The 17,986-nt window shown below is 41.0% G+C and overlaps 1 protein-coding gene across 1 annotated transcript in view; it reads left to right on the top strand.

Moving 5' to 3' along the window:
• The window catches only part of EXOC2 (exocyst complex component 2), a 254,838-nt gene that overhangs the window by 111,302 nt on the left and 125,550 nt on the right, over positions 1 to 17,986 (top strand). Inside the window, 1 exon segment of the mRNA XM_038768085.1 lies at positions 4,526 to 4,644. Coding sequence (XP_038624013.1) covers positions 4,526 to 4,644 — 119 coding nt within the window.

Here is a 17,986-nt window from a genome sequence, read left to right as displayed (position 1 = left end):
CTCTCCCACCAGCTTCTCCCCAAGGTAGAGACCCATGCAAATCTGGCCTTGAGGGCCAGCAGGAGATGTTTAAGCTGCGCCCTCCATCACCCCCACCTCTGCTCCTCCGCTGTCATCCTGCTAGACCCAATCTTGGACACTGGTTGCCTGTGGCTGCTTGACAGATCATTTTGGCTGATCCGTGAATATTAATGTCTCTCTCCACCTATAGACTGTAAGTTCTTTGTGGGCAGGGAACGTTTACCAATTCTGTTGTATTGTATTATTGTTATAGGGGGCCCAGACTGAGCTCCCTTTTTCCTGTCCTCCTCCCCATTCCCCTGCCCTACCTCTTTCTCCTCCCCATAGCACCTGTATATATGTTCGTACAGACTTATTACTCTATTTATTTTACTTGTACATATTTACTATTCTGTTTATTTTATTTTGTTAAGGATGTGTATCTAGCTTTATTTCTACTTATTCTGATGACACCTGTCACGTTTTGTTTTGTTGTCTGTCTCCCCCTTCTAGACTGTGAGCCCGTGGTTGGGTAGGGACTGTCTCTGTATGTTGCCAACTTGTACTTCCCAAGAGCTTAGTACAGTGCTCTGCACACAGTAAGCGCTCAATAAATACGATTGAATGAATGAATGAATGAACAGTCCTCTACATTCCCCATTTTTTTAAATGGTATTTGTTAAGGGCTGACTGTGTGCCAGGCACTGAACTATGCACTGGGGTAGATACAAGCTAATCAGGTTAGACATAGTGTGTGTTCACAAGAGGCTCACAGTCTTAATCCCCATTTTACAGATGAAGTAACTGAGGCCCAGAGAAGTTAAGTGACTTGCCCAAGGTCATACAGAACCAGGATTAGTGTCCAAGTCCTTCCTACTCCCTGGCCCGTGCTCTTTCCAGTGGCCAAGCTGTTTCTGCATTTCTTGCGTGATTGTTTCTAGGGCTTCCAATGATGCTTGAAATCTATTGGCTAGGCGAGTTTCTCAGAGGAATGGGACCATATTCAACTCTGCATTAAGGTCTCTATTGGCCTATAGCTGCATAGAATAAATTGAACAGATCCTTGCCCAATACACTTCCCTGCTTTACCCTGCTGGCGTAGGTGACATACATCTCCCAACGATTAGTATTGTGCCTGGTACATAGTAAGCAATTAACAAAAACATAGTTATTATTATTATCTCAGAATCTTAGTGAATTTTCTAAAGCATCCACGTTTGCTAAGCAATTTTTAGAATGCAGATCTATTTAATTGTCTCACAAGCTATTGAAGGTCTGTGTCAACGATACTCAGATGTTGGCAGGGCTCCTTGTACTTTTCCTGTGTCTTACATGCTGCTGAGATCATGCCTGCAGTGCCACTTTGATCTGAAGCCACATTGAGATTCCAGGAGCATTCTGTCAATGATATTCTTCAGTAGCCAATACAGGAGTGTTCTGGCTAACACTTAGCCAGCAGTGGAGAGTAATGAGGTATCATCATCAATCGTATTTATTGAGTGCTTACCGTGTGCAGAGCACTGTACTAAGCGCTTGGGAAGTACAAGTTGGCAACATACAGAAAGAGTCCCTACCCAACAGTGGGCTCAGGTATGTGTTTACAACAGTACTTTGCATATAATAAGTGCTTAACAAATACCATCACTATTATTATTATTATGTCAAAAATTACCACAGTCTTTCACCTTTTTCTTGAAGATGGAGATAATAGCATCTCTTGGATACTGTAGCATATTCTTGTGTTCCAAATTTTGAGGAAGAGCTTACATGTTTAAACTAATTGTCCCTTCCAAGATTGTAGATATCGATCAATACGCCATCACGTCTAGGGCTTTTCCATTTCAGGGCTCCAACTACCTCAGCACCTTCCTTAGTGGTTGAGAAAGTGCCAAGTCTTTGCATGTTGGAAGGTACTGTAGGTTTCAAAGAGCCTCATCGTGTTGATGTCAGATGTCATTGCCATCCTTTCTGGAGTCTCACTTTGCCTGTGATGAGAATAGAGCCATCTTCACTCTTCAGAGGTGGCAAGTCACATAATTTCTTTAGTAATGAAGGCATTTTTGGTTTCATGGTGGTCAATTAGCCCTGGATCTCTTTTCCACCTTGGCATTGCACCCCCGTTTTTTTTTCCACTTGATTTGCATATCACGACTCAGGGGTTTGTAAGCCTTATTCATCTCTGAGTACTGCCGCAAGTTGGGCGCAGTAGATTTTTCTCTGCAAATAGACATTTTATCTCAGAGTCATTTCCATCAAACCAATATTGGTGGCTTTGCTTGGATATGCTTAGTGTCTCTACAGTTCCGTAACATATATTATCATGGAAGAATGCCCAGTTCTCATTTATGTTATGTACCATAATTATGTACCATAATTATTTCGCCCTAATTTTCCAGGAACTTGATGTTGGTATCTGCTTTATAGGACAATGGTCATATATTACTTAGGCTATTCGTACAGCTTTTATGTTGGTTGATTGGTTCTGAGAAACTGCAACTTTCTGGCCCAACAGCCAGATTCTTGGTGAAAGCAAGCCTAGAGTACTTCTCAGAGAAGCTGCAGGGGAAGGAATGTGAAAAAAAGCCAACTCTCCTCAGCTAGATATCTCTTGTCTTTCTAACCTGAAACTTGTTGGGGTCATTCAGTCATTCATATTTATTGAGTGCTTACTGTATGCAGAGCACTGTACTAAGCACTGGGGAGATTACAATGCAACAATAAACAGACATATTCTCTGCAATGAGCTTACCGTCTAGAGGGGTTCAGTTCTCCCCAGCTGCTTCTCCTGGCAGAGTTACTGTGTCTCTTGTCCTCATTCACCTTCCTCATGTATTGTTTCTACTTCTGCCACTTCTCCCTTCCCCAGTGCCACTGGCCACCATCCCCATCATTTTTGAGGGCCACGGATTAGTATTTTTTACAGTACTTATTTTTTTAAAGTGTTTTCAGTAGTCCATAATAGACTTTCAACATCTATTTGCCAATGAAGTGGAAAATCCTGGAAAATATAGTGATTTCCTTGCAAGTAATTTCCAAAATGACAACTGTAGAAAATGGATCAAATCGGGAATAGGTCAAATTTGGCATCAGCAAGAATAAAGAACTTTCAGTCTGATTTTTTTTCAGCGCACATTCTCTCTAATGCCACCACTTACTCTGCCACTGATAATAATGAGGAAAATGCCTGTTCTAGAATAAAGTACTACATCACCATCTAGTGGCTATTCTGATACTTTATTCTCACTATCAGAGGAAGCAGCAGCATTATTCATTAGGAAATGTCTCCTCGCTTCTAAATGACCTTTGTAAAGAAGGGTAGGCAGTATCCCATTTTCAGCAGAACCAGGACATGCCATCCACACTCTCAAGTGGTTGCATTCCCAGATGCAGCACAGCATGTATAACCTTTATAGCATGACAGCTACAAGAAAAGTGTTGATCAGGGTTAGAGATGGAGATTTGGGAATCATCTGCATAAAGATAGAAGTTGAAGCCATGGAAGTGAATGAGTTCTCCAAGGGGGTGAGAGTAGATGGAGATTAGAAGGGTACCTAGAGCTGAGCCTTGAAGGACTCCCACAGTTAGGTGGTACGGTGAGACTTTCAGCAATCAGATCTGAAACAAAGATCATCAACGTGAGATAATGCTCACAACAATACAGTATGAAGGATGGAACATGTAACAAAAATGCATGATGGAAAAATACCCAAGGATCTTCTGTATGAGGAATTATAAGGTTGACATGCACAATCAAGGAAGACAGAGAAAATGATTTAAAGAAGTCGTGATCGAGCATTGGGCTGTCATTCATTCAGTCATATTTATTGAGCACTTACTATGTGCAGAGCACTGTACTGAGTGCAAGGGAGAATACAATATAACAATAAACAGACACATTCCCGGCTTTCAAGGGAGTAGTGCAGCAGACAGGCTAGGCTGGTGAACAAGATTAAGGACAAAGGTGTTCATCTTCCAGCAGAGACCTCATGAAATTTTCTGATCCCTGTCCCACATGGAGCTCACAGTCTAAGTTGTAGTAGGAATAATTATGGTATTTTCTTAAGAACTTACTATGTATCACACACACTGCTAAGCTCTGGGGCAGATAAATGATAACCAGGTTGGTCACGGTCCCTGTCCCACATGAGGCTAACAGTCTCAATAGCAGGGAGAACAGGTATTGTAATCTCCCTTTTATAGATGAAGAAACCGAGGCACAGAGAAATTAAGTGACTTTGCTGAGGTCTGAAAACAGGCAAGAAATAGAGACGGCATTAGAAACCATGTCCTCTGACTCCCGGGGCCATTCTTTTTTAACTAAGCCACACTGCTTCTTCTTGCATGCATGCATACAAATGTGGCTGAGAAGTCCAATATTTGACTGAACTCTTGTGCACATTGTGTGCACATGAAGATAATTTCTTGCTATGTCGATGCATTTGTCTCACATAGGTTTTTTGTGTCTTTTTCCTATTGCACAGCAATATAAATATCTAACCGGTGAACCTTAGGCATTCTTTTTCAGATATCTTTCCAGTCTCCATGCAGATGGTGACCCTGCTTGGCAGTGTATTGGAGCCCAGCATAAGTGGATCATTCAACTCATGCATAATTGCAAAGAAGGTTATGTGAAAGAACTGAAAGGCAAGATTCCCTTTCCCAAAAATTTTTATTTTGTTCCTGAATAATTCATCAATCAATCAATAGTATTTATTGAGTGCTTACTATGTGCAGAGCACTGTACTAAGCGCTTGGGAAGTACAAGTTGGCAACATATAGAGACAGTCTCTACCCAACAGTGGGCTCACAGTCTAGAAGGGGGAAACAGAGAAAAAAACAAAACATATTAACGAAATAAAATAAATAGAATAGATATGTACAAGTAAAATAAATAAATAAATACAGTAGTAAATACGTATAAACATATATACATATATACAGGTGCTGTGGGGAAGGGAAGGAGGTAAGGCGGAGGGGATGGAGAGGGGAAAGAGGAGGAGAGGAAAGACGGGGCTCAGTCTGGGAAGGCCTCCTGGGGGAGGTGAGCTCTCTGTAGGGACTTGAAGGGAGGAAGAGAGCTAGCTTGGCGGATGTGGGGAGGGAGGGAGGGCCAGGGGGATGATGTGGGCCGGAGGTCGACGGCGGGACAGGTGAGAACGAGGCACGGCGAGGAGATTAGCGGCAGAGGAGCTGAGGGTGCGGGCTGGGCTGTAGAAGGAGAGAAGGGTGGTGAGGTAGGAGGGGGCGAGGTGATGGAGAGCCTTGAAGCTGAGGGTGAAGAGTTTCTGCCTGATGCAGAAATAATGATTACTCAGTTTTTCAATTCTCATTTTCTCAGAGACCAGTATTTATGATAATGAAATACCCATGCTTTCAAACTCTTCTCTGACTATTAGCTTCTTTCTCAGGGGCTGAATCAAAGAGAGAAGCAGTGTAGCCTAGTGGAAGGAGCCCAGGCCTGAAAGTCAGAGGACCTGGATTCTACTCTTTCACTTACCTGCTGTGTCACCTTTATTCATTTATTCAGTCATATTTATTGAGCACTTACTGTGTGCAGAGCACTGTACTAAGAGGTTGGGAGAGTACAATACAAAAATAGACTAGAGGGAGCAAGTCACTTCACTTCTCTGTGACTCTGTTCCCTCCTATGTGAAATGGGGATTCTCTTCTACTTAAATGTGAGCCCCCTGTGGGACCTGATTACCTTGTATCTACTCCAGCGCTTAGTACAGTGCTTGTCATATTAGTAGGCACTTAACAAATTCCATAATTACTAATCATTGTGATTATTCTCTGCAGAACACAGAATCTTCTGACCACTGGATTCTATGTTCATGCCCTTTTTGCTTTTTTTTTCCCACTCTCCACCAGCTCATTTCCTTTGAGAGTGTGGCTTTCCCATTGATGGCTTTATCATGGGGTATATTTTCCCACACATGTGTTATAAATTACAATCCATTCCAGTACCTCTGGAAATATATGAAATTCATTAACATGTTTTATTCTATAATCATACATGCCACTGAACTATTGTTTAATATCCTTGTGAATGAGGAGTTGTAATATGATTTTAAGTCTCTGGCTCAGTCTGTGGAAGTAAAACCTTTTTTTGCAGATTCTGAAAGAGGTTTCATCAACATTAGAAGAAACTTTCCAATCTAGGGTGGGCTGCTGCCTTCTTTTCTTCTTAAGGCACCTTGAATCAAGTGAACACCTTCTGAACACCAGTGAACTCCTTTTGAACTTTTATCTCAATTAGGTTCCTTTTTCCATCAAGTTTTTAAGTTTATCCACTCTACTGACAATTAATGCAAGGTTTTTGATCCCAAGGTTTTATCGATGATGGAGGAATCATAATCTTTTCTTCAGCTGTTTTGGCATCTTGTAATGATATGTTATTGACAAGTAGGGTGCAAAATAGGTTAACTCGGTGTAAATCGGCCGCAGGGTTCTTGTACCCAGGGTGGTGATGCAGATAGGAAAAATGACTCGGAGACATGAGTTCAGATAGAGCAGTAAAGAAGGAAAGTGGCTACCTGCCCGTTCACCTCCCGGGAGAGGTACGAGTGACAAGCAGCCCCGATCCCATTCTCACTGTGTCTTTTATTGAGTTACAGCAACATGGGAGCGGAGCATTTAGGAATTTCAGGAATCCAATTAGGACCGACAGGATGCTGTAAATTCTCATTATTCTCTGTTTTCACTGCCTTGTGCCGGTTGTTGTCATCTGCCCTATGGCCTTGCATAGATAGGTGTTACTTGTTACTGGCCTTGGAGACATCTGTTGCTGAGCCTTGCACAAAATACAAAAAGGAGTTGTTCTCTCGGCCTGCACAAAATGGAGGGTTACTGTCAGCATACACAAAATGTAGTCAGTCATGTCAAGTCCGCTAGTGGACAACATGATACATTGAATTTTTAATTTTCTATGAGTCCTTGTCAGGTCAATGATCAATTAGTCAATGGTATTTATTGAGTGCTTACTGTATAAAGAGCACTAGACTAAGTGCTGGGGAGAGTACATTGCAACATTGTATTAGTACTGTCATAACAGTACCAAAAAGTGTGTAATATGAATTTACTTTGCCACTTGTCTGCTGTGTGACCTTGGGCAAATTACTTAACTTCTCTGTGCCTCAGTTCCCTCTTCTGCAATGTGGGGATTAAGACAGTGAGCCCCATGTGGGATAGGGATCATGTCTAAACTGATTACCATTTTTCTACCTCAGCACTTAGAACAGTTCTTGGCATATAGTAAAGCACTTTCATTCATTCATTCATTCATTCAATCATATTTATTGAGCGCTCACTGTGTGCACAGCACTGTACTAAGCGCTTGGGAAGTACAAGTCGGCAACATATAGAGACGGTCCCCACGCAGCAATGAGCTCACAGTCTAGAATGGGAAGACAGACAACAAAACAAAACATGTGGACAGGTGTCAAGTCATCAGAACAAATAGAATTAGTTGCACGTCATTAACAAAATAAATAGAATAGTATGTATGTACAAGCAAAAAAAATGGAGTAATAAATCTGTACAAACATATATGCAGGTGCTGAGGGGAGGGGAAAGAGGTTGGGCAGGGGGGATGGGGAGGAGGAGAGGAAAAAGGGGGCTCAGTCTGGGAAGGCCTCTTGGAGGAGGTGAGCTCTCCGCAGGGCTTTGAACGGAGGAAGAGAGCTAGGTTGGTGGAAATAATAATAATAATCATAAAGGTGGCATTTATTAAGTGCTTACTATGTGCAAAGCACTGTTCTAAGCACTGGGAAGGTTACAAGGTGATCAGGTTGTCCCATGGGGGGCTCACAGTCAATCCCCATTTTACAGATGAGGTAACTGAGGCACAGAGAAGTTAAGTGACTTGCCCAAAGTCACACCGCTGACAACTCGCGGAGTCTGGATTTGAACCCATGACCACTGACTCCAAAGTCCAGGCTCTTTCCACTGAGCCACGCTATTTGTGGAGGAAGGGCATTCCAGGCCAGGGGGAGAACATGGGCAGGGGGTCGATGGTGGGACAGGTGAGAACAAGGCACAGTGAGGAGGTTAGCAGCAGAGGAGCAGAGGGTGCAGGCTGGGCAGTAGAAGGAGAGAAGGGAGGTGAGGTAGGAGTGGGCTAGGTGATGGAGAGCCTTGAAGCTGAGTGTGAGGAATTTTTGCTTGATGCGTTCCCAGTAGAACTGTTCCCAGTAGAGGGTGGTAAACAGGAGAGAAATTAGAAAAGGAGATGGAGGAGAGGCCAGAGAGGTAGGAGAAGGTTTGATGTGTCTTCTGAAGAGAGAGGATTTTGAAGATTGGGGATAAGGTGACTCCAACTCCGGATGCCCAGAAGTTCAAACACCTTAACAAATAACATCAAAAAAACCAGTTGGTAAACACATTCCTTACCCACAGGGAGTTATTGTCTAGAGGGGGAGACAGAAATTAACATAAATATTAACATAAATAAATAATTTATGGTTGAGTAAGTAAGTGCTGTGGGGATAAAATTGGGGTGAATACCAAATTCCCAAAGGATACAGATCCAAGTGCCTAAGTGACGTAGATGGGTGATAGAGTCAGGGGAAGAAGGAGCTTTAATTAGGAAGTCTTCTTGGAAGACTGTGACCTTAAAATGACTTTGAAGGTGGGGAGAGTAATGATCTGGCATATTTGGAGTGGGAGGGACCCCTAAGGTCTTGGGTTTATCTACTTAGGCAAAGCTTGAAAATATGACTGTTTACAGAGCTTCTAATGTGCATCCGCATTGATTGCTTAAACTCAATCCAGTAGGGATGTATTTACTTACGGATAGCATTTAGCCTGAATATAGGGGCTTATTGGATATATACGGCAAGACCTCAAATCTGAAGTACTCTTCCAAGCCCAAGTACAGTACTCTGCACCTAGTAAACACTCAATAAATATGATTGATTAATAGTTAAATGAACATAAGCTATTATATAGACCACAAACCTAACCAAAGAGTAAAATTAATGTGGCTTCAATCATATCTACATTTTGGAAGGTGTTTTCTAGCATTCATAATTTCAGAAAACAAGCAATATTTGAGTTATTTGGAAGTCTAATCAACTTTACTTTCTAATTCAAAAATCATGTTGAATCATTCTTTCTAAGTCCACAGGTCAGAAAACATTGTCCAAAACCTATTGAAGGGCATCTATGTTCTCTAAAAGTTAAAGAGCAATTAACACCAGCCCACCAATTGTACCCCTAATTCATTGTGATACAGTGGTTTCCTTTAAATTTAGGAAATGTCCCAACTGCTGTACCCTGTTTTCATTTTCAAAGAACCAGAGAGAGAGTCCTAAGATCAAACAAAGAAGCATTTTTATCTGCTGACACAGGTTTAGTTTTAGGGGAATTTGTAATAACTGCTTTGTTTTCCCCTCCCCCTTCAGCATTGAAATTCTTGTGTGTGGTGGGCTTAAAAGGAATCCCATCTCTGCCTGTGTAAATGCCTGCCCCAGGCGCTGCATGTTTGGTCAACAAGCACCAGTGGGTGGTCGGACTGTAGCACAGGACAAGGGCCCGCTGAGCACAGGAAAAAGTGTTCAAAGATGTTTAAGGGTGGTAAGGAAGTCTGCTGCCCTTCACAGAGTCTGGAGGCTATAGCTCAGTGTTCCCTCTCACTCCTGAGACTGTGAGAAAACTTGCTTTAAATGACATAAAGGATGAGAAAATGCAGAAAACTTATTCACCTGGTTTCACATCTGCATACTTCTTCAACAAATATTGATTTTACCCTTTGCATTATGTAGTCTGTAATATAAATAGTGGCTGGTGTCTCGACACAGAGTGGGGGAGTCAAGTTGAAAAGACTTATATGGTCTTTCTTAAGGCAGTATGAGGTAGGTTCTGTAAATTTTATTTGCAGGATTTTCCTGGAGATGTTGTCATTGTGTTGAAACTTTATCAAGGATTCTGGGTTTAAATTTCAACATGCAAGTGTCCTAACTTTGTAGGAAATATCCCTTCCATATCCACAGATAAATATTCAGGTTTCTGTCTTCCAGTGGCTCAGATTATGCAAAAGTTGTGTTGTGGAATTATTAGATGTTTAGTTTAGCATGATAAAAAAAACAGGGTTTTCATTATTAGATCAGTTTGTCAACTGAAACCATTTTTCCCCCTTTGGGAAGCACATTTTAAGTTTTCTAAAAAGTACCTTATTCATCTAATTTTGTTTATAATTCCTTAAATTTCTCTTAAATAGAGGTAAGCATGAACACATAAATATGAACATAAGCATAAGCATGAACACATAAATAAGTGTTCATAAATAAACGTGTTCATAAATAAACACATCCATTTGAGGGCACAACCTGGATACCTTATAAAAATTACTTTGGCTGAAAGGAAAAGCCAGTTTTTAATTACAGAGCACAGACCATTAGCTTTAGTAAAACAATGTACATCTTTTTGGAAGTTTACTTTACCTCTGAAAATGCACCCATATCTGATAGGTGCATATGCTCGATTTTGAGGAATTAAAATATTGTTCTCAGGATTTTATGTATGGAATAGACCTGCTAGTAAATGTAATTATGTCTTCTTTTGAGTTTTGTATTGTTACAGTCCAGTCTTAGAGCTTTTATGTTCTTTCCATCCTCTGGGCAGAGGGAAACTGTATTTGCTCTTCTCTTGTTTTCCATTGGAAGCTCATCTGTGCCCCCATCCTAATCAAGAAGAGTTCTCTTCAGGATAATTAAATTACTGGCAAACACAACTTTATAATCTGAACCCTAGAATCACTTTTTATCTGCCCCATTCATTTTCAGAAATATATATATATATATGGAGAGAGAGTGAATGTTTATATCTACTTACAGTGGCCAGTTATCCTGGGACTAAAAGGTGCAAATCTGTAATCAGGATGCAATTTGCAATAATCCTTTTTGCATTACCAGTTTGCATAATGGTAATTTATTCTCATTTCTGGATATTTTAAAACTTTTTTTTTCAAGCTAAAACTTTCTATGTTCTCAATGCAAAGGTGGATTTTCTTAGGACTGTATTTTTTGAATTAAACCAAATAATGTGTTTTGTAAGACAAATTTGGGGGCAAAATCCAGAGAACTCAGCCCAAGCTTAAAAATATAATTGAATAAAAATTGAATAAACTTTTTCCATTCCTCCAAAAGAAGTTTCCACACATAGGGGCCTATCTGTTAGAACTGGCAAAATTGATCCCATGAATTGTCATGATACCATGGTTTAAAGCATTTTAAGGTGATACAGTTGTGTAGATAAATGGGTGAACTAAAACATGGGTTGGGAGCCAATGGCTCCTCAGCTAGATCAAGCTACTCAAGATATCCTGTTTGACTCTCGAGCACAGGGGCCAGCTCTGTGGACAGTTTCGCCACCATGAGGTGACGCCATTATCATCTCCCTCAGAACTCTCTTGGCAGGAAGTAACTTGCCTTTCCCACCACTGAGAGTCAGAAAGAAGCTGAAGAGATGCTCAGGATGGCAGCTCAACCTCTGCTCTGCTTCTGTGCCTCCACTGTCGGGACACACCCCTAGCCTGGGGAACATTAGGGTCATCATTGTCTTCCCCAGCTGATAGGATAAGTTAAGTCTACTCTATTTCTCCTCTTCCTTCTCCTCCCCACCCCCAGAATTCTTTGAAGCAGGAGCAGTGCCAAGGTGGGCCAGCCAAGCCAGGCAGAGGTAGAGCCATGAGAAACTGTGTGGACTAGTAGGTAGACTATGGGCCTGGAAGTCAAAAAGACCTGGGTTCTAATCCCACTCTGCACTTGTCTGCTCTGTGATCTTGAGCAAGTCTCTTCACTTCTCTGTGCCTCAGTTACCTAATTGTGAAATCTGTAAAATGTAAGGCATGGGGCTCATTATTTTAATCCCCAAGTGAAATATGGACTGTGTCCAACCTGATCAATTTGTATCTACCCCAGTGCTTAGTACAGTGCCTGGTGTATAGTAAGTGCTTTGGGCTTGAGCTTTTCTGGGCCTTGGGTGTCCCCAGCCAGCAACTCTGGGCACATATGCCAGGGGCTGGCATGCTAGTGTTGGATACACAGGGCTCATCCACCTCTGCCTGGGCTCCCAGACTGAGCCCCCGCCTTCCTCTCCCCTTCCCCATCCCCACGCCCTACCTCCTTCCCCTCCCCACCACAACTGTATATATGTTTGTACAGATTTATTACTCTGGTTTTTTTACTTGTACATATTTACTATTCTATTTATTTTATTTTGTTAATGTGTTTTGTTGTCTGTCTCCCCCTTCTAGACTGTGAGCCCATTGTTGGGTAGGGACTGTCTCTATATGTTGCCATCTTGTACTTCCCAAGTGCTTAGTACAGTGCTTTGCACACAGTAAGCACTCAATAAATATGATTGAATGAGTGAATGAATGAAATGCTTAACAAACACCATTTTAAAAATGCCCATGCCTCCATCACAGATGCTCTGTTGCATGCAAAGATAACAACAGTGGTCAGCTATTCATTCATTCATTCAATCATATTTATTGAGCACTCACTGTGCGCAGAGCTCCGTACTAAGTTCTTGGTATAGTACAACACAACGATATAAAGAATACAGCACAATGATATAACAGACATATTCCCTTCCGCAGTGAGTTTACAATCTAGGGTATTAGTAATAGAATATATTTATTGCTTACTATGTACAGAGCACTATACTAAGTGCTGAAAGAGACTACCCAAATGAGAATTAGACATGGTCCGTTTACCTCTATGGGCTTAGAATCTAAGCAGTGGCAAGAAGTCACACAAGCCAGGTTCAGGATGACAGTGGTGCAGTAGTCGGAGGGGAGTGAGATATGACAACAGCAGCCACGGAATTTTGCTACAGAATTTTGTTCCTATCCTAACCCCTTTCTAAAAGAATCAGCAGTGTATTTGAAATATATTTCTCTCTGTCTGGCTGTGTCTCTCTCTTTCATTTTTTTCTGTCCTTTCCATCCCCCCTTTTTCTTTTCTTCTTTTTCCTTCCCTTTTATTTTTAGTGTATGATTTTTCTCTCTGCATCTCAACTCTTTAAAGCTTGCATTTAGTTTGGCTCTTGAGAAGAAAAATGTTGCAGACCCCAACTCTACAATATTATTAATTTTACAAATTAAAAGAAAACACCAAAATTTGAATTTCATGGGTATGTGCTAGGGGTGAACACTACTTGGCTATTGATTACATAAAATATACGGCCAAAACTGTTGATTGAAATCTGCAAAAACCGACAACTAACTTTAAGCAGTGAGCTCACGTCTACTAAAGTTCATAAATTTCAAGAAAATTTGTATGTATGGAAAATTTTAACTCTGTCAACATATGTACTATTAATGTATAATGAATCAGTGTTGACTTGTAAGTTCCTTATGGTGGGGATTGTCTCCCAACTCGTATATTGTACTCTTCCAAGGACTTTTAGTACAGTGCTCTGCACATGGGGTTCAAATGTGGTTGAGTGCTCACACTGTGCTGAGCAACTGGGAGAGTACAGTGCAACAGAGTTGGTTTAAAAAAAATAGTACCATTATTATTAGTCTATTGTCCTTGGAGAGCCAATCAATCAATCATATTGATTGATTGAAACAAGTCCTGGTGTGTCTAAGAAGCCCTTTCCTCCCCTCCTCTCCTGCTTGCCTGGGTTGGGGGCAACAGAAACCTTTGGGGTGAGGAAGCATTTTAGGGCCAAAAAGTATAGCCACCATGCTGGCTGCTGGGCCTAGCTGTGGTCACCTTCTCTACCCAAAAAGCTGTGGAGTGAAACTAATGATTTTACCCAAGCAGTACCTGTCCCATGGGATCAGTGGCTCACTGGAACCCTTGATATAAATCAATATGAACCCAAAAAAGCCTTTTGGATGTGAACCATTTAGTGACTCTTGACACGGAAAGTCCAGACAATCACTAGTTTATTTGATTCTTGCCCAGAGTTAACAGTATAGCTGCAAGCTACAGCAACATTTATTCATATCATGGCCTCTGTCAGACCTTCAGAACTTAATGATAAAAGGCTAGAGGTGACACCAAACTTAGACCCCATAAATTTGCACACCATCATTGTGGAGTTTGAGGATCAAATTCACTTGAGAAGCATGAAATAATGGCTGAGCTGCTGGGAAAAAGCTAAACTGACTAAACTAGGGAAGCAGTGTGGCTCAGTGGAAAGAGCACGGACTCAGGAGTCAGACATCATGGGTTCTAATCCCAGCTCCGCCGCTTGTCAGCTGTTTGACTTTGGGCAGGTCACTTCACTTCTCTGTGCCTCAGTTGCCTCATCTGTAAAATGGGAATTAAGGCTGTGAACCCCATGTGGGACAACCTGATCACCTTGTATCCTCCCCAGCTCTTAAAATAGTGCTTTGCACATAGTAAGTGCTTAACAAATGCCATCATTATTATTATTAAACAGTTAAATAATGCTGTCCACTCCCTTGTGAAAGGAGAAGGTGTTGAAACCTAACTTAGTGGTATCATTTGGAACTGGCAAACAGACATGCTGAGCTATTCATTTTGTTATGTATGGTCTGGCAGCCAGCAGTTTCAGTTGGGTTCTCATGATGTGTTTCTACAAACGGCCAGTGTAGAACAGCTTCATAGTTGTACAGATTCATTACTCTGTTTATTTTACTTGTACTTATTTACTATTCTATTTATTCTATTTTGTTAATATGTTTTGTTTTGTTGTCTGTCTCCTCCTTCCAGACTGTGAGCCCGCTGTTGGGTAGGGACCATCTCTATATGTTGCCAACTTGTACTTCCCAAGCGCTTAGTACAGTGCTTTGCACACAGTAAGTGCTCAATAAATATGATTGAATGAATGAATGAATAATGTAAGTGATATTTTTGTGTTAATATTTCTGACAGAACTTTAAGTATTGCATATGTTTGCAACAGGCATTCACTTACAATGGAGAGAGTGCAGATATTTATCTCTACATATATATATATATATATATATATATATATATATATATAATAGAGGTATAAGGTTTCTCATATTTAAAGAAATGTTCAGGATTTAAATCATTTAAAAATATTATTTTGTAGTATCTAGAAAATGGAAGGTTACTGAATTCAATAAAAGATATCTTTTTTATTGTTTCCTATGTTATTTTATTCCAGGTCAAATATTTTCTCGATGAAGTATTTTATTCCTAATTCAGGATTTCTTTTGAATTAGTCTAATTCCGTGTTTGGAATGTAATTTGGGACAAGGTTAGATAACTAAAATTCTTTTAAAAAGTTGAGAAATTTTTAAATTTAGAGCACCAAAATGTCTGTACCTATGCTTATTCAAATCCAAAGGCCATTTTGGAATTCTTCGAATTATAAAAAAAAAAAGCACTCCATTTCTAAAATGTACATAAGCATTGTTTTCCTTCCCAGTGTGTTAGAAACTTCAGTTTATTGTTCTCCCCTAAAACAATTCATCGTTGCTCTCTGTGGATATTTTTTCCCCTATTTGAACCAGAGAAAAAGAATTAAATGTCAGAGAAATAAAAATATGTTTTAAATTGACTCCTATATGTTAGTTTGCAGGATTTCTGTATTAGTGTGTGGTGTTGAAGCACTGTCTTCTGGTCAGTTGAGAATAAGGTAGATCTCTTTAATGTATTCTAAATGTATATTAGTCCTGAGTGTGTACACGCTGTTGTAGTTCCCCACTGCTATGTTATACAGTTGGTAATGTGAGACAACCAATTAAGAAATTAGTTCATGTTAAATTCCTTTTTTTCTGGTATCACCGAAACTGATTATGTGGTTTTTAATGATCTGAGAGCATGCTTTATACTACTCCTCTTATATAGATGGAAAAACAAATATCTCTTTTAGAAAGCATTATAAGATTTTGGAATTTGCAAGTTTATGGGATTAGTTTAAAAGCATATTTTAATTGGGATACTGTAAAGTCAACTGTGTTTGTTTAATCTTATCCGTTAATTAAAGAAAAAAGAGGTGGAGTGTTTACTCTCTCCTCTGAACTTAGTGGTATTTATTGAGCATTCACTGCATGCAGAGCCCTGTACTAAGCACATTGGAGAATATAATACATCAGAATTGGGAAACTCATTTCCTGCCCAAATTAAAAATGCTAACTCCATGTTCTTGCATTGCATCTTTTCTAAATTGATTTTAATTGGAAAATGGGGTGTCAGTTAAATTCTGGACACATTTTACAAATTGATTTTAATTAATATTATTTGACTAAATGCTAGAAATAGACAGTGAAGAAATTTGTGAATGTCAAACCTGTCCACAGGAATTCCAGCGCTATTGCTTACTGGTTTAAATTCGAACTGAAATCATAGTTATCTTCTCAAAACTTGACATTTTCTTAAATTCAATAATATATTAGTTTTCTGTGTTTATCCAGGGTAAATCAAAGGAAAATTAAACAACAAATTAAGCAAATTCCCCTCAAAGACATACTTTCCCATGCTTTTTAGAGAAAATATTTAATGTGATCCATTGGTTTTAATCGATCTCTTGAACAGTACTAGGAAACCTACATAAAGAATGTATTGAGAAGATGCAACCCTGCTCTTACACAATCTACTGTAGGCATCTAATGGTAGAGAAAAGAGGTTAATGAAAAATAGAGCAGACTTTGGGGATTCAGAAGTTGCCAAGGAGCCTAAAATTATGTAAATATGTGAATGTGATAAGCATCTGAAGAACAGGCTTTCCACATCAAGTGGATGTCCACATGATCATCCACTTCATCATCATCAAGTCTAAACACCATGCCAACCTCATTCACTTCAAGGTTATCCTTTCCTGCCTTAACTCAGCCCTCTCCTCTGCCAGACAAAACTATTTCTCCTCCCTTATTGACACCCATGCCCATCATCCCCGTCAGCTCTTCCGTACATTCAACTCCCTTCTCAGGCCCCCGGTTCCTCCCCCTCCTCCTTCCCTCACCCCCAACGATCTGGCCTCCTACTTCATTAATAAAATTAAATCCATCAGGTCTGACCTCCCCAAAGTCACTCCCCCCCACCCCCAACCCCCCGGCTCTCAACACTCTCCGCTACTCTCCCATCCTTCCCAGCAGTATCCTCAGAGGAGCTCTCCTCCCTCCTCTCAAGTGCTACTCCGGCCACCTGTGCTTCTGACCCCATTCCCTCTCATCTCATGAAATCTCTCGCTCCGTCCCTTCTCCCCTCCTTAACTTCCATCTTCAACCACTCACTCTCCACTGGTTCCTTCCCCTCTGCCTTCAAACATGCCCATGTCTCTCCCATCCTAAAAAAAACCCTCTCTGGACCCCACCTCACCTTCTAGTTATCGCCCCATCTCCCTCCTACCATTCCTTTCCAAACTCCTTGAACGAGTCGTCTACATGCGCTGCCTTGAATTCCTCAACACCAACTCTTTCCTTGAACCCCTCCAGCCTGGCTTCCATCCCCTACATTCCACGGAAACTGCTCTCTCAAAGGTCACCAATGACCTCCTGCTTGCCAAATCCAATGGCTCATACTCTATCCTAATCCTCCTCGACCTCTCAGCTGCCTTTAACACTGTGGACCACCCCCTTCTCCTCAACACGCTATCCAACCTTGGCTTCACAGACTCCGTCCTCCTGGTTCTCCTCTTATCACTCCAGTTCATTCATTCTCAGTCTCTTTTGCGGGATCCTCCTCCCCCTCCCGTCCCCTTACTGTGGGGGTACCCCAAAGGTGCAGTTCTTGGTCCCCTTCTGTTCTCAATCTACACTCACTCACTTGGTGACCTCATTCGCTCCCATGGCTTCAACTATCATCTCTACGCTGATGACACCCAAATCTACATCTCTGCCCCTGCTCTCTCCCCCTCCCTCCAGGCTCGCATCTCCTCCTGCCTTCAGGACACCTCCATCTGGATGTCTGCCTGCCACCTAAAACTCGACATGTCCAAGATTGAACTCCTTGTCTTCCTTCCCAAACCCTGCCCTCTCCCTGACTTTCCCATCGCTTTTGACGGCACTACCATCCTTCCCGTCTCACAAGCCT

This window comes from Tachyglossus aculeatus, chromosome Y2, assembly GCF_015852505.1.
Source record: "Tachyglossus aculeatus isolate mTacAcu1 chromosome Y2, mTacAcu1.pri, whole genome shotgun sequence".
Lineage (NCBI taxonomy): Eukaryota > Metazoa > Chordata > Mammalia > Monotremata > Tachyglossidae > Tachyglossus > Tachyglossus aculeatus.
Note: the sequence above shows the minus strand (reverse complement) of the source record. Positions and strands in the feature narration are given on the sequence as shown.